The 18,112-nt window shown below is 41.8% G+C and overlaps 1 protein-coding gene across 1 annotated transcript in view; it reads left to right on the top strand.

Moving 5' to 3' along the window:
• Window positions 1-17,859, top strand: part of serinc1 (serine incorporator 1) — a 36,776-nt gene extending 18,917 nt beyond the window's left edge. Inside the window, exons 8-10 of the mRNA XM_078212740.1 lie at window positions 2,518-2,659; window positions 12,849-13,079; window positions 16,401-17,859. Coding sequence (XP_078068866.1) covers window positions 2,518-2,659; window positions 12,849-13,079; window positions 16,401-16,539 — 512 coding nt within the window. The 3' untranslated portion in view covers window positions 16,540-17,859. The remainder of the gene's footprint in view (window positions 1-2,517; window positions 2,660-12,848; window positions 13,080-16,400) is intronic.
• Window positions 17,860-18,112: the final 253 nt, after the last annotated feature.

The following is an 18,112-nucleotide window of genomic DNA, read 5'->3' as shown; positions in this document are numbered from 1 at the left end:
AGATTGAAAATAAGTGGGGAAAATTACAGCTGGTGCTGCCTCGACCTGTCTGCACCGAAAAATGGTGCTTGTTGAAGTAACACAGTCCCATTAAATTTGAAAAATTGTTTTCTTTGGCACTCGTGGTGGATAGTATTGACGAAGCGGGGTGGTGGGCTGCAGAAGGACTTGGACAGGTTAGGAGAGTGAGCAAAGAAGTGGCAGATCGAATACAATGTGGAAAAGTGTGAGCTTATGCACTTTGGAAGCAGGAATGGAGGCATAGACTATTTTCTAAATGGGAAAATGCTTAGGAAATCAAAAACACAAAGGGAGTTGGGAGTTATTGTTCAAGATTTTCTTAAAGTTAACGTGTAGGTTCAGTCAGCAGTTAGAAAGGCAAATGCAATGTTAGCATTCATGTCGAGAGGGCTAGAATACAAGGGCAGGGATGTACTTCTGAGGCTGTATAAGGCTCTGGTCAGACCCCATTTGGAGTATTGTGAGCAGTTTTGGGCTCCGTATCTAAGGAAGGATGTACTGGCCTTGGAAAGGCTCCAGAGGAGGTTTACAAGAATGATCCCTGGAATGAAGAGCTTGTTGTATGAGGAACGGTTGGGGACTCTGCGTCTGTACTAGTTGGAGTTTAGAAGGATGAGGGGGGATCTTATGGATACTGTGAGGCTTGGATAGAGTGGACGTGGAGAGGATGTTTTCACTCGTAGGAAAAACGAGAACCAGAGGGCACAACCTCAGGCTAAAGGGACGATCCTTTAAAACAGAGATGAGGAGGAATTTCTTCAGCCAGAGAGTAGTGAATCTGTGGAACTCTTTGCTGCAGAAGTCTGTGGAGGTCAGGTCATTGAGTGTCTTTAAGACAGAGATAGATAGGTTCTTGATTAATAAGGGGATCAGGAGTTATGGGGAGAAGGCAGGAGAATGGGGATGAGAAAAATATCAGCCACGATTGAATGGCAGAGCAGACTCGATGGACTGAATGGCCTAATTCTGCTCCTATGTCTTATGGTCTTATGGTATTATATGATCTCAATGTTGCTAACAGCAGTCAGCTGGTATGGTGGAACAGTAGTTAGCACTGCTGCCTCACAGTGCCAGGGACCCGGGTTCAATTCTGGCCTTGGGTGACTGTGTGGAGTTTGCACATTCTCCCTGTGTCTGTGTGGGTTTCCACCCACAGTCCAAAGATGTGCAGGTTAGATGGATTGGTCATGCTAAATTGCCCTTAATGTCAAGGAGATTAGAAGTGTAAATGCAAGGGGTTACGGGGATAGAGCTTGGTTGGGATTGTTGTCGGTGCAGGTTCAATAGGCCAAATGGCCTCTTTGTGCATTGTAGGGATTCTATGAACAATTACAAATGAAAAAGTTTGTTGCCCCGGTAATTAGAGCAGTTATTTGGCTGGTCAAAGCAGTTTAGTTGTTAATTTGCTTATGTTGCCTATTAATATAGGCCACAGACCTAAGGTCTGCTTGCCTAGTACGCTGAGGGGCTGTAAACCATGTGCAACTCATCGAGCTGTATGCTTTTCATGGAACGTACCTAACACATGCATTGCAGTTGTTTGAGACACTTCAGAGTTAACATGCTCTATGGAGGAAAGTTAAATTTTATTGCACCTTTTGCAATGTCCAATTTGAAATCTTTTGCAAATGTATTTTTTACAAGTTTTGTGAATAGTATATATTTTTGGTAAAACATGATCACACAGGTTTATGGTAAATTTTAATTTACATCAGCAGAGCAAAAATTCTTAAATAATTCATTAAAATGAATGGGCTGGTGGCGGAGATTTACTGTGGTGTAAAGCTGAATATGTTTTGTACATTGTAATGTATATTGTAAGGGCGGCACAGTGGTTAGCATTGCAGACTCACAGTGCCAGGGATCCGGGTTTAATTCCTGGCGTAGGTCACGGTCTGTGTGGAGCCTGCACATTCTCACCGTGTCTGCGTGGGTTTCCTCTGGGTGCTCTGGTTTCCTTCCACAGTCCAAAAGACGTGCTGGTTAGTTGCATTGGCCATGCTAAGTTCTTCCTCCGTGAACAGGCGCCCGAGTGTGGCAACTGGGGGATTTTCACAGTGACTTCATGCAAGCCTACTTGTGACACTAATAAATAAATTTTAATTGGATAGAAAATGCGACTGGAAGTCGGATGGAAGCACGTTTCAGAATTATAACCATTTTGCCTGCGCCGAGTGAATAAAGCACAGCTACCCCTCAGGCTTTATGGATCGGCATGAGTCCAGGACCTTCTGTGCCCTCCCTTCAATTAAATTAGCAAACTTCATGAATAATTTATTTTTCATGGCAGATTAAAAACACTGGCAGAAGGCGAATGCTTTGCCTTGTTCACAATTCAGTCAAGTCAAATCTTTAAATCACCCTGCCTACAAAATAATGGTTCTTTGAAAGAGAATACTATGTAGCTGACTATCTAGGTTTGGTTAAAAATTTACAGTAAGTTGAGAATTAGCCACATCAAGGGGAATTTACTTTTGCATCTTTCATTGCTTGCAGATCGAAAATGCAATCCCAGTTTGCTGAGCATGATTGGGTACAACAGCACAGGAACCCACGTCCCTGGTCAGGTCATCCAGTGGTGGGATGCACAAGGAATTGTAGGACTGATTCTATTTTTGCTCTGTGTTCTTTATTCAAGGTGAGTAACCATCAGGTCTATCCTTTCGTTAATAGCTGTCCTTTTTCCCAGCGATGTCACTTCGATTAGGAGGCACTTTTAAAACAAAATCCATTTGTCAGAAGGGTAACAACAGTAAATGTTAGCTAAAGTCACTGCTGCATGTGAATTGTACTTGCACTACTTAAAATAATGTGGGAGGAGAGGGGGCTCTCAGTTCACTTGTAATTTAGATACTCACTTTCTACCATACAGGATTTGGGTTGTCACTGCCTCAAAGAAATCAAGCAATATATCAGATAGGATCTTCTCCATGTGAAGTCATGTTGCTTGAGTCATTGAGCATTTGCAACACAGAAGGAGGCCGTTAGGCCCATCAGGTCTATGCCAGCACTCTGTAGAGCAATGTCATTCGTCCCATTTCTCCGGTCTAACCTTGTAGTCCTGAAAGTTTATTTCCCTCAAATGCCTAACCAATTTCCTGTTGAAATTATTGATCATTTCTGCTTCCCACCACCTTTGTAGGCAAAGAGTTCTGGGTTATTACCACTCGCTGCATTAAAAAAAACTGCTTCCTCACATCCTCCTTGTATTTCTTGCCCAAGGCTATAAATCTGTGTCCTGTAGTCCTTGTAAAACTAGTAATGAGTACAGCTTTACTAATCTTTCATCCTCATGTACATCTCTAACAAAGTTTTTCCCTCAACATCCTTTGTTCCTAGGAGAATAACTTCAACTTCTCCAGCCTAACTTTTCAGCTAAATTCCCTCAACCTTGGAAGCATTCTGGTAAATCTCTTCAGCATCCTCACAAAGACCCTCACATCCTTCCTAAAGTGTGGCGACCATATCTGGACCAAATACTCTAGTTGTGGCTTAACCAGAGCTTACTAAAGGTTGAGCATAACCTCCCTGCTTACCCACTTACTTTCCCGAGATCCCGTATGCTTTGCTATCTACCCTCAGTATGTTCTTGCACTTTCAAAGAGCAATACACATGCACCCTAAGGTCTTTCTGTCTTTTTATAACTGTGCCATTAAACCTGGATTGCCTCTCCATATCCTTTCAGCCATCACTTCTCTTTATTAAATTCCATCTGCCACTTCTCTTTTCGTAGCCTGTCGATGTCCTGTTGCAGTCGATTGGTATCATCATCGCTGTTTCCCACACTTTCAAGTTGGGTATCATTGGCAAATTTTGTAATTTTACTCTGTGTTACAATGTCTGAGCAATTTACATATATAAACACAGGAGTCTGAGCAATGGTCCTGTCTACCATTCTCCAGTTTGTAAAACAATCTTTCACCACTCATTGTTTTCTGTCCTTGAGCTAATTCTTTTAATTCAAGTTGACACTGACCCTCCTATTTCATAAACCTCAATTTTGCTAACAGCCTTTTATGTGATACTAGGGGAATAATAACATTGTGGTAATACAACTGGGTGAGTAATCCACAAGCCTGGACTAATGTCTGGAGGCATGAGTTCAGTTTCCACCATTGTAGCTGGTGGAATTTAAATAGAATTAGTTAATAAATCTGAAATAAAAAATTAATCATTAACAATAATTATGAAACTACTAGATTGTTGTTAAAATGTCTTTCTGGTTCACTCATGTCCTCTCGGGAAGGAAATCTGCCATCCACACCTTGTCCAGCATAAATGTAATTCCAGGCCCACAGCAAGGTGGTTCATTCCTAACTGCCCTCTGAAATGGCCCAGTGAGCCACTCAGTTGTACCAAACCACTGCTATGGGTGTACCTATGCCACATAGACTGCAGGGGTTTAAGGAGGCCTCTCGGAGGTAATTTGGGGGATGAGGGGAGCAACCTTGTCAGTGATGTACTCAAAGTGCTATAAGGGCAAGGAGAGAGTCTGTGGATGGATAGCCACAATGCATTGTGACTGAGAAGGCTGTCCTGAGCAGGGAGCAGAGGGAAAGAACAGAATTTCCCTGGTACAAATAAAAAATCTTTGTCCAACACTTTCTTAAAATCCTTATAGACATCATCCACTGTGTTTCCTTCATTAACCTTCTGTTTCTTCATCAGAAAATGATGTTCATTAGGCGGTTGTGTAGATAATCCTCCAGTAACATTATTTTACATGGAATTACAAAGCAAGGACAATAGGTCTATAGTTGTCTGTATCTGTCTTGTCACCTTTTTGAACATAGACAATGTTAGCTTGTTTCCAATCAGCTGGTTCATCTCTGGTGTCCGTTTGTCCATCGTAATCATTGTCAGTATCTTGTAAAGCCATGGACTCTTCTCACATAATTCCCGAGGATAAATGCCATCAGTTTGAATATTTGTTTAAATCCATTTCAGCCTGTATCAGGCTTCCTTCTCATTGTTATTAAATTCCCAAATGGATGTCCATTATGTGTTTCACTTTAAATAACTGGAGGCAGCAATCAGTCAAAATATTAACTGCATTGTGCTCTTCATTAGCTTCAAGGCCACTTACATCATTTAATGTTCTCGCCTCTTCTCTGATGGTCCCCTTACTGGAGTCATGTTTTACCATTATACTTTGACTCTGCTAGTGTGCTTTTTATTCCCAAATCTTCCTTTGTTCTGCATATCAATCTTTTAACTACTTTTCATACATCCCTAAATCAATTTCAGCAAGCTCCTTTTCCTTTATCCATGCAGGATTTCTTGTTTTTTTTTGTTTTATTTCACTTTTAGTTTGTTTGCTAATCCATCTAGGGACATGCATGTTTAATCCCGAGTTTGACTAATTTTAGACGTGTACGTCCTTGTATTTCTTAAATTTAATTCATGGTAAAATAATGCTTTTGACATAAAATGTGCAATCCAGATAATTAGTGATTAGAAAGAACTATAGCGACAGATTTATTTTCCTCCTCTTGTGCAGTTTGTTTTATCTCAATCTGTAACATTCTCTTGTCATATAAAATGATTACTACATATTTGCAGAACACAATGCAGTTCTTTGTATGGAAGTTCCAAAATCTGATTGAATTTCTAGTGTACATGGTATATAAATCATCCAATAAAGGGAGACAGAGAAGGTTTTCATCTGATCTGTACTGGAAGTATCATAAGGACATGGACAGAGTCTATGGATGGAAGACCAGGACATTGGGATTCAGAAGGTTGTGCTGAGTGGGGAGAGGGGGAAGAACATAACAGAATAAAAATGTGGCCGTGATAGAGGATTCCATAATTGTGGAAAGATAAACCAGTGTCCTGAAAGATGTGCTGCCTACCTATTTGGAAAAGGAGGGGAAACTCCAGTTGTCCTGGACGTTGTCAGAACAAATTAGATAGTTGAGGACAGGATGGCGTCTCATAGAATTGAATTTTAAAGATGGCAAACGATCAGTGCTCGCCATCCCCAGAGTCGGTGCCTAACGCACAGCAGCTGACACTCGATCTCCCACAGCCATTTAACCCTCACTTGAGCATTGATTGGCAGTGACGGAGTGAAGTCCCGCCACTGAGAGTTGACAGCCAGTCGGATTGGCCAACAGCTCTTCAACCACGCCAGTCACAGCGCTGCAGTGGCCAGAAGTGGTACTGCAGTGCTCTGCCTGGAATAGGGGCAGGAGGATAAGGGACGCCCGGTGGCAGGGCGGTCAGGAGGGGGATGATCATGGCATTGGGAGGTAGGCCACGCTGGGGGAGGGGGCCCGGATCCCTAACATCTCGGGTGCCCCAACTGTGAGGGGGCCTTCAGAATGAGGCGCCTTGTCTGCCCAAGATGGGGAAAAGTGTAAATGTCACTTTCGCACCCTACTCGCACCAGCTCCCGCCAGTGTAAAAATTGAGGCTGAGCAGGATAAGGCACCTAAGTATCAGGCCTGAATGTTACAATGATGCAGAGCAGCAATGGAAAATATTTAAAACTGTGATCAACAGATCCAAGCTAAAAAAAAACAAGAACAAACTAAACATTAATCAGGCACCATGGATAAATATAAATATATGGGAGAAATTGAGGATAAGGAAAGTGGCATGCATTAACTACATGGACAGCAAGAAGAGAATAACTAGGGCGAGTACAAAAGATTAGGAGAGAAATTTTTAAAAAGAAGACAGTGAGAAAATATATCACGTTATCAAGAAACATAAAATAGTAAAATAATCTACAGAAACCAAAGAAAGATTTCTCTGGTGATTGGGACACAAAGGAATGGACAGGATAAAATCATAGGCAGCAATAGCAAAATAGTTTTTTAAAATTACTTTGCTTTAGTACACTAAGGATACAGATCAATTAGCCATGACATCAGGAAATGAGATTAGAAATGTTATAACTGCATTTAGAATAAAAAGAGGCAAAATATTAAACTTATCAAACTCAGAGGATAAAATCCATGGTCTGGATAAATTGCATCCAAGCATTTTAAAAGAGTCTAGAGAAGCGACAGTAGAGACACTATTATATATACTTAGTAATTTGTTCGAAAAAGGTGTACCAGTAGGCTGACTGCTAACTTATATTATACCTATATTTAAGAAGGGATATGGAACATGGCCAGGGAATTATACACCAGTGAACGTAACATTGGTAGTAGGAAAAATAATGGAATTCCTACTAAAAGAGAACATTTTAGAAAGACAGAAAGGACAGATATAGCACTGCTTGACCAACCTCATTAAAGAGGTAATGAAGAGTTGTCAGGAGTCACGCAGCTGAACTAACTTAACAAGATTTCCAAAAATGTTGTGATAAATTACCACATAATTGATTAATGATACATGCAGAATCAGGGAACTAGTTGCAGAACAGGTCTGAGAGCTGGTTGCAAGCCAGAAATCAGCGTAGGAATAGATGGAAACAATTCAGGGTGGGTGCAGCTGAAAAGTGGAGTCTCAAGGATCATTTTTAAAAAATCATTCAAGAGATGTATTCTTCACTGGCTAGAACAGCATTTATTGCCCAGTCTGAATTGTCCTTGAGAAGGTGATGGTGAGCTGCCTTCTAGAACTGCTGTAGGACAAAGAACAAAGAAAAGTACAGCACAGAAACAGAACCTTTGGCCCTCCAAGCCTGTACTGACCATAATGCCGGAACTAAAAAAAGAATCTTCTGCCGTTACTTGGTCCATATCCCTCTATCCATCCTTATTCATGTACCGATCCAGATGCCTCTTAAATGTTGCTAATGTGCCTGCTTCCAACCACCTCCTCTGGCAGTGTGTTCCAGGCACCCACCACTCTCTGTGTGGAAAACTTCCCCCTCTCACCTTGAACCTGTGCCCCCTTGTAATTGACACTTCCACCCGAGGAAAAGCCTCTGACCATCCACTCTGTCTATGCCTTTCATAATTTTGTAGTCCTCTATCAGGTTTCCCCTCAGCCTCCATCTTTCCAATGAAAACAATCCTAGTTTATTCAACCTCTCCTCATAGCCAACAGCCTGGAGACCAGGCAACATCCTAGTGAACCTTCTTTGCACTCTGTCCAAAGCTTCTTCGTCCTTCTGGTAGTCTGATGACCAGAACTGCACACAATACTCCAAATGCAGTCTAACCATGGTTTTATATAACTGCAATATGATTTCCCAACTCTTGTACTCAGTGCTCCGGCTGATGAAGGTAAGCATGCCATATGCCTTCTTAATCACCTTGGCCACCTGTGTTGCCACTTTTAGGGAACTGTGGACCTGTATTCCCAGATCACTCTGTAGTCCATATGGTGATGGTACAGACACACTGCTTTTAGGGAGGGAGTTCTAGGGTTTTGACCCAGCAACAGTGAAGGAACAGTGATATATTTCCAAGTCAGGATGGTGAGTGGCTTGTAGGGGAACTTTCAGGTGGTGGTGTTCCATATATCTGCTAGCTGGGTCCACTGCCATGTATCAGTGGTGGGACCACTGTTGTTCACCTTTGATATTGAGATTTTCAACCATTGAACCAAAAATGCATTTTCTCAATTTGCAGTTGACAGCAAACTGGTGTGGGGGATAGTCAATGGTAACGAGGACAACAACAGATTGCAAGAAGATGTTAATAAACTTACAGAATCAGCAGAGAGTTAGCAATTGAATTTCAAAACAAATCAGTATGAGGTAATACATTTTGGTTATAAAACTAAGGAAATCATATTATTTGGAAAATAAGAATCTAAATTGCGCAGAGTAGTTGAGGGATCTGGGAGTGTAAATGCACCAATTACTAAAGCTTTAAAAAACAAACTAAACACTAGGGTTTATTTCTAGCGGGATACAATTAAATAATAGAAAAGTTTATTCTCAACTTGTATTGAACCTTGAATAGACTTAACTTGAGATGCTGTGTACAATTCTGGTTGCCGTATTATAAAAGTGATATAGAGGCACTGAGTGCAAAACATTTTTGAAGGGTGATGACAGAAATGTGATGTTATAGTCATAAGAGAAGGCTGGACAAACTAGGTTTCTTTGTTTATGTCCAGATTTGGAGAAGTATGGTAGTACAGAGCATGAGTATTGCTGAAAAAAGGGACATGCTGCCTAACCTTTTTGTCCTGCACTCACCAGGACACCATTGTAGGTTTACCAACAATAGGTGGAACAACAACTTATACCGCATGAGAAGAGAGGGCTGATTGGTTGGCAAATGGACTCTGATTGGTAGAGGAGTTGTCATGGAAAATGCAGCAGAGAATAGTTAACGGACAAGCTTTTGCTCAAATTCAAATCAGGCAGGTTAACCCTAGTCGAGGTATTACCATGAAGAATAAATCAGGGAATGACTGTCCCCAAGTTTTTGTTTAGTTGAAAAAGGTGCTATGTGTGGACATGCTCCTTCTGTCTGCAGAGGACAGGGCCATGTGTGTGAATATATGTGGCTTCTAGCATGCATAAGTGAGCCATGCTGTGAGCACAACTGATAATGTTAAATCAGTTTACAGTGTAATTCTTAGCACAATCGGTCATTAGCTTACGATGCAAGTTTGATGCTGAAATAGGGCACATCAAAGCCATCCTGAAGGATAATGGCTACCCTGATCAGATCTTTGCTCGCTGTATATCGCACAAGCTCATGAATAGGCCTAAGACCACCATATCTGGTCCTGAAAAATGCCCAGTTTACTGCACATTACTCAGGAATAGTAAGGTGCCTCAAATATTTGAGCAACTAGCTGTTTCACACTGGTACTATGCAGTAACATTACAAGTGGAATTCTTCACGAACAGGATGCTGCCATAAAGCTGTTGTCTGTGAAATATTCTATATAGACACTTCGACCAGTTTATTACACATTTTATGAGACAGACAAAGGACTGTGGTTCAAAACTTAGCTTTATTAAAAGTACCCACCGATTAAAGTAACAATTCTTACACAATAAATTAACTTTCCCCAAACTTTTCTAATAGCCTGAGAAATTACTTGGTCTGGTGAAATCAGTTGGTTGTTGGATTTAATTCACTGAGCTCAGGGCAACAAATAAACTCAGAGTCCTCTTAGCATGAAGGTGGACCTCGCTTGCTGGAGTTTGTCTTGAATATGGCTGTTTTATCCTTCTCTTCCCTTCTTCCTTGGTTTTCAGCCAATGGGGTGATGGGGCGGGGGGGTCACAATACCCAATGAGGTTAGGCCAGGTCATCCTAGTTGCACATATCTCTTTAATAGCAGGTAGTCTGGCTGAAACTAGGGAATACACAATCATAATGTCTTCTCGCTGAGACCTCCTGATGGGTTTTAGGCCAGAACAACTCTCCATTGTGAAGTTTGAGCCTCTCTATTCAATATGTAAGAGTTCGAGTTTCAGGCCATGATGACTACCCTATTGTTAAAGTGAAGTTCCCCGGTTTGGTTTGTAAGAGAGTTCTGATATGTGTCCCTGTTGGCTTTTGACCTGTGGTAATCTCATAGAAACAGTTTTTAGATGTTTTATGCTGGGCCTAATTTCTCAGACCTCATCCATTTGACCACAAAGCGAAAAGGATGCTTTGCCTATCATGCAAATGAGTAATGTGGTATATGAATTTCCATGTTGTAGCGATGCCAGATATGTAGGCTGTACGTCCCAGTGATTGGCGGACTATATCAAGCAGCACATATCTTTAGCTGTTTGCAACACAAAGTACTGACCATACCAACTCAACTCCTGCTTGCAAACTCAAAACATAGTGTCCAACATTTGTTGTGATTCCACGATTGGACGCTTGTTTTAAACAACCCTGATTGTGTTAACTATTACACTGAAAACAAATGTAAGATTATCAATTCGGCTTGCAGCATGCCTCACTTACACATGCCAGAAGCCACATATATTCACAGACAGAGCCCTGTCCTTTGCAGACTGAAAAAGGATGTCTGCATTGTGCCTTTTTCAACTAAACAAATGCCTTGGGGGGCAGCCATTCCCTGGTTCATTCCCCATGGCAATGCCTTGACCAATCAGTGTCGACCTGCTTGGTTTGAATTTGCTAAATTCTTGACAGTTAACTGTTCCTTGCTGCATTCTTCATGGCAACACATCTACCAATCTGAATTTACTTGCCAACTAATCAGCACTCTTCTCATGTAATATAAATTGTTGCTCCCCTTAGTGTTGGTAATCTTGCGATCTGTCCTGATGAGTGCAAGATGAACAGCTTAGAAAGCCAGTGTGAATTTGGCTGAGGCATATGATGTATAACTAACTTTGGTTTCTTGATGAAGTAACAGAGGGTTGATGAGGGTAATGGGTTGATGTGGTGTACATGAACGTGGTATTTGATAACGTTCCAGATGTTAGGCTTGACAGCAGGTTGAAGGGAAGATGGCAGCATGGATACAAAGTTCGTTGAGCGACCAAAGAGAGGGTGGCGAATGTTTGTTTTTAGGAGGAAGTATGCACCTGGGGGGGTGGGGGGATTCCCAACTAGTACTTGAACCGGGATTGGCGGGGGGGGGGGGGGGGGAGGGGGGGGGTCCCCAAGCTGGTACTTGAACCATTGCTTTTCTTGATCGATATTAATGACCTAAAGTTGGGTGTATAGGGCAGAATTTCAGAATTTGCAAATTATCCAAACTTAAGTATTGTGAAGAGGATATTATAGACTTCAAGAGGACATAGATAAACTGGGGAATGGGCTGATGGAATTGGTGGACGTGTGGCAATTGCAATCTAATGCCTTGTGCAATTCTGAAGGAGCTGCATGAACAGAGAGACCTGGGTGTGATTGGCACAAATTATTGAAGATGACAGGACACATTGAGAAAGACCTTAAATTGGCATAAAGAACCCTTGACATAGAGGCATAGTTAACAGAAGCAAAGTTATGACAATCCTTTACTGAATGCTTTTTAGCCTAAACTGGAGTAATATACATTTCAGGTTAGAAAGGATATAAAAACCTCAAAGAGGATACAGTAAAGATTTATGAGAATGGTTCCAGGGATCAAGGCTTTCACCCATGGAGATAGATGGGATAAGCTGGAGCTTTTTAAAAGGGGTTAGTACTGCTGCCTCACAGCGCCAGGGACCCGGGTTCGATTCCTGGCTTGGGTCACTGTCTGTGTGGAGTTTGCACATTCTCCCCATGTCTGCATGGGTTTTTTCCAGGTGCTCTGGTTCCCTCCCACAGTCCAAAAATGTGTGGGTTAGGTTATTGGCCATACTAAATTACTCCTTCGTGTTAGGGGATGTCAGAGGGATTAGTAGGGTAAATATGTGGGGCTACGGGGATGGGGCTTGGGTGGGATTGTTGTTGGTGCAGGCTCGATGGGCCGAATGGCCTCCTTCTGCACTTTAGGTATTCTATGATTCTATTCTATGATTCTAAGTAGAGAGAAGATTTTATAGAGGTGTTCAAAATCATGCAGGATCTAGACAGAATAGTGGAGATAAATTATTCCGATAGCAGAAGGATTGTGAACTAGAGGACATAGATACAATCTGAATAACAAAAGAACCAAAACCTACTTGAGAACAAAACATGTTTGCGCAGGTATTGTTAGGACTGGAAATGCACTGCCTGAGAATGGTGGAAGCAAATTTAATCATGACTTTCAAAGAAAATTGGATACTGTCCGAAGAGAAAACATTTGCAGTGCCATGTGGAAAAGATTGAGGAGTGAGACCACCTGATTGGCTCTTGCAGAGAGCCAGCATGGACATGACAGGCCCAATGTCCTCTTCCAATGTTGTAATCATTCCATGATTGCCTTGATCTGCTCTCAAACGAAATTTCAGCAGATGTATGTTGGTTTTAAATGATCCCTTAATCTGATTTTAAACATTTTGATTTTCTCACAGCATCCGAACGTCAAACAATAGCCAGGTTAACAAATTGACTCTAACTAGCGATGAATCTACACTGATAGACGAAGGAGTTGGTCGAAGTGATGGTTCCCTCGATGATAGCAGCAATGCACATCGTGCAGAGGACAATGAGAAAGATGGTGTCACATACAGCTACTCCTTCTTTCACTTCATGCTGTTTTTGGCTTCTCTTTATATCATGATGACATTAACCAACTGGTACAGGTGCGTAAGCATTTTCAGTCAAAAATCGTGACTGCTGATAAACTAATATCAACAATTGGTAGTCACTGGTTTAGTACTCTGTTCGTTTTTCTAGCAAAAATTGTGAGCAATGTCTATACAGTAAAGAGAAATATAAAAATGGAATTCCAACATTAAAGATTTAGAAACTGTTGGCTAATACTTGAAAACTATGAACCATTTTGTTACATTAGGAGGTGCTTTAAAATTAAATGAATAGGCATGATAACTTCAATGAAACATGATAAATTTTGTGATTTTAGCTTTTGTTGCAAAAAAATGAATCTTGTTCCTTAAAGTTTTAGTTGTTAAATTAACTGTTCATTGTAAGCCATAAAGATGAATGAATTCCCAGACTTGATCGCGGTTTGTGCAAAGTACTTCATCTTGGGTACATATGAAATAGGAGCAGGAGTAGGCTAGTTGGCTTGTTGAGCATTCGGATATATCATGGCTGATCATCTATCTCTGATGCTATTTTTCTGCACTGTTCCCGTATCCCTCGATGTCATTAGTATTCGGAAAACTTATCGATTTCTGTCTTGAACATTCCTCCATGACGGAGATTCCACAGCTCTTTGGTGCAGACAGTTCCAAAGATTCACCACCTTCTGAGTGAAGAAATTCCTCCTCACCTGTCTTAAGTGGGCTGCCCCTTATTCTGAGACTGTGGGCCCGATTTTACCATCACGTTGTGCCTGTTTTCGGGTGCGAAAACTTGGTAAAGTCGGATGTGAGGTGAGTAGCGCGATCCGTGTCCGCCTCCACACCACTTGCCCCTTTACCAAGGCCCAAAAATGGCTGCGATCGGGACCGCGCCCGAAATGGGCACGATGGCCATTTGAATGCATTTGCATGCATTTAAATTGACTTAATGGGCTGCACGCCCAATCTTACCGGCACTTCCCCCTTTACCACCGCATTTGCCCATCCAGATTCGGAGCAAAACAGACATGCTCCACAAAAATCCGATTTGGGCGCTCCAGTTAGTGAGGAGGTAGGTGCTGAGCGTCCGATGACTAGTTGAGATCAGTTGGGCAGGGGGGAAGGTGGGTCCAATGGCTCTCTGCCTGTGATCAGTGAGGGGGAAACGGAGGGTCCATTGCCACTCTGCCTGTGATCATTGAGTGGGAAGGGGGGTGTCCGCTGCCACTCTTCCTGAGATCAGTGAGGAGGAAGGAGGGTCCGCTGCCACTCTGCCTGAGATCGGGAAGGGGGGGGAGGGGCCCGCGATTGGTCTGGATGGCAGAGGGGGTGGAGGGATAAGGGGATCAGTAATGTTTTTGGGGTGGGGCAATGTCTGTGGGGGCTAGGGGGAGGCATAATCCGGCCCTGGTGCAATGTGGCAGGGGAGCCGCATTCTATCATTTTTCTGCACATGTGCAGTTGGAGGTGCCGATCAGAGCTGCAGGGTTTTGGGTGGGTTAAGCCGCGCCCACAGGCTTATGCAGCCCGATTGCTGATATTTCTTAAGGCAAAGTGCGTATGGGGGCGCCTGAGAACGGGTATAAAAGTCAGATCTGAAACACTCCCAGTTTCTAATCCGCCCAGCACTTAGAATCAAAATGTTGAAATAGGGTCCTGTGTCTCTTGGTTCTGCTCTCACCAGCCAGGAGAAACATCCACATCTGCGGTGTAAGAATTGTGAAAGTTTCCATAAGATCATCTCTCATTTTGCGAAACTCGAGGGAGCACAGACCCAGTTTCCCCAATCTCATCAGACAATCCAACCATCTCAGGAATTAGTCTGGTGAACATCCGTTGCACTCCCTCGATGGCAAGTTTTTCCTTAGATAAGGTGACCAAAACTGCACACGCTACACCAGATGCGATCTTGGGGTTGTAACAGGGTTGCTGTATTTTGTCTCAATGGTCCTAATTGGCCATGGTTCCAGTTGTTGACGACTATCTGCAGTTCTGCTAGAAAGAATGCACATGTGGATTTTGGGTGAGAATTGACTTTGTGATAATCGCTGAAAATCTCCATCCTCGTTTGGGGCTGGGATTCTCCGGTATTGCTCAAGTGAATGGAGCTTTGGCTGGAATACCAAATTAGCTGTTCTCATTTGCATCAGGGCAGGCACGGATGAGATCGGAGAATCCTGTCCAGTGACTTCCCTACAGTTGATTTAACATATAATGTTCAGCATTTGAGTTTACCTGAAAGGATAATTTCCTACTGCGCTCCTAGTGGGAAACCTTATCCACTGAGGTCATGTATCTGAAATTCCAGCATGTCCTGTAGTCTTCTAAACATTAATACTTGGAAAATCAGGCTGAGAATTTCTACTATGTGCTGTCCTAAGGGAAGTTTGAAAAATGCTCCTATGAATGACCACTTGGTCAAAGTGGTGGAGGGAGTTTGCAACTATTGCCATATCCATTGAACAGATAGGGATAAGTAACTGAAATGATTGGGCGGGATATGAGCCCGAATTCTCTGTCCATGAGATCGCTGGCAGGGGCTCAAGATTCAGTAAAACTCAATATCACGAATCTCTCCAGTGATATAATCAGGTCATCCATAATGGTTGAAAACCAGGTTTGCATTCATTTCAATAAATTTTAATATAATTAAAGACCTCCTCACCAGATCTCCCTCCCCCACTAAATTTTCATATCTTGCCGATGTGACGTCACATTGGTGAGGTTTACAACAGGTTCATCCAGGGATTCCCCCAAGAGGGCGCAATGATCATTGTAGCCCCCGGGGGAGAGGGATATGGCTAGGTAGTGTCCTGGTAATGCCCTTGCCACTGCCAGGTTGGAGGTTCAACCTGTGACAGGGGTTAGTGCCAGGGGCAAGCACTAAAGGAAGCCTCACCTGTGCGGACTCATTTATTTGGGGTGAGGGGAGGGAGCGGGCATGCAAGCGATGGGGATGCCGCTGATGTCCAGGGGGAAGGGCAGCATGCCAAGATGATTGGAGGTAAGAGGGCCAATGTCAGTGACGATGATCAGGGGAAGGTTATAGATATCTCTGTGATGGTGGTGGGGTGGGGTGGGGTGGGGCAGATTAATTTTGTTTTAAAGGTTATCTTGATTTTAGTGGAGGTGGTCTTAGCTCTAAAAGGCCCCACCTTGCCAGACTGATGGCATAAACCACACCCACTTTTTTTTGTCAGCTAGCGGGACAAGATCTGGAGAGAAAACTGGCCAGCTGGGGAGCTCCACACCAGTTTTCTCACCAGAACTGACACTCGTGGGATTCTGCATATTAAGGATGTTTAATTTTAAGTCTGGCATAGTGTACATTAGCAACTTAATGCATAAATATTGGATTGTTTTTTCTCTCCTGCTCAGCCCTGATTCCTCATATGAAACAATGACTAGTAAATGGCCATCGGTTTGGGTGAAGATTTCTTCTAGCTGGATCTGCATCATGCTCTACGGATGGACCCTGATTGCCCCACTTGTTTTGACAACTCGTGATTTTGATTGAGTAAATTTAAGAAGCATGTGATTTTTGTTGCAATGCTTAGGTTTGTCTTGTGATTAAAATTCAAATTAAATTCAGTATTTGAAGATGACGATATAAGTATGGGTGTGCTACCATGTGGTAGAATTTTTTCCCTCCATTTTATTGCATAACTGGAATAACTCACAACTGTTAAATGTTAAAAAGGATTTTTGCTTAATTCCACCCAAAGCACTAATTGTCCTTGTAATCTGGTATTGATGACTGAAATAAGAACATGGATCAAATCTTTTACATCTGTTAGAAAGGGTGACTGACTCTCCAAATAAAGTGAATTGTTGTGCATACATTTAGCAAATCTATCTTTGGAAGGGGTAAACGTAACCCATTTGTTTGCTTTAAGATACAGCCAGTCTTAAGAAACATGTAACTGATCTTTATAGAAGTTTTCTGCTTGGCTTAGTGATGTCTAAGAAAAGGCTAATCAGCATTGTATACAATAGAGCACTCTGCAAAATAAATTTGAGTGCTACGCTGTTACAAATGCAACACTGTTTTAAGTATTGTAGGAATTGTTTTATTGGCTTTTTGGGTGCACTTACTAAACCTGTAAGTTTAGTCAGCTAGTACTGATAACATTTGACTCACCTTGCTTTTATGTTTTGCAGAAAATCCCTTTTGCTGTGTGAACTTGGTTGTGAAGTTTAATGTAAACAGTATTAATGAATTTATAAACTGTATTGAATGAATTTAGAGTTCCCAATGTCGACACTGATCATTTATTTGACCCTCGGCTTATTAGCTTCAGTAATAGAAATTTGCAATCTATATTGGTTGATGTATTATGAGATCTTCAGACATGGGAATTCAATGTAGCTTATTGTTTTTGTGCTTCAAAGTACTACTGTCTTTGCTGCATGCATTTTGGTAATTGAGACACCATTCACAATCACATGCAATAGTAACTATATATCTGTTCATGAGCGATGACAACTATAGTTTTAAAGCATAATCTCCAACTTATTGATGCTTCTGAGGACTTCTGGCAATGATTGTATTGAATACTGTATCGCTAGCATTCTTTCCACTTTGATTTATAAAATTCACCATTACTGTTCCAGTTGGCCTATTTTAGTTATCACTTGAAGAGAATGACTCTTAAAACACCTTCTCAGTCTGGTTTCTAATTTCACTTTGATACCTTCTTGGAACTTATTAGCCACTTTGAAATATGGAGATTGAGATTTAATTGTGTATTGTTAAGACTGAGACTTTTGTTTTTTATTTATTAACGTAAACCATGTATTGTAACTGTTTCAAAATAAACCTCGACAAAGCAATTGAGTTTTTTATTCTCCAAAATCCTGTTAGTTTTCAAATCTGAATTAGTTTTGACTATGTCGCAGTTCTATAAAGCACAAAATTAGCTTTTGCTTAAGCGTGCAATCATTTTAAAATTAACATTCTATTGTGGTGTGGCTCACTTGCAACAGGTCACAAACCTACCATCCAATTGTCAACTCTGGTGCTAAAGACTTTATTCCCAGTTTATATAATATTTTGAATGCACCTGATCTGTTTTTTGGTTTACATTATT

The sequence above is a fragment of the Mustelus asterias genome, chromosome 5 (assembly GCF_964213995.1).
Source record: "Mustelus asterias chromosome 5, sMusAst1.hap1.1, whole genome shotgun sequence".
Classification (NCBI taxonomy): Eukaryota; Metazoa; Chordata; class Chondrichthyes; order Carcharhiniformes; family Triakidae; genus Mustelus; species Mustelus asterias.
Note: the sequence above shows the minus strand (reverse complement) of the source record. Positions and strands in the feature narration are given on the sequence as shown.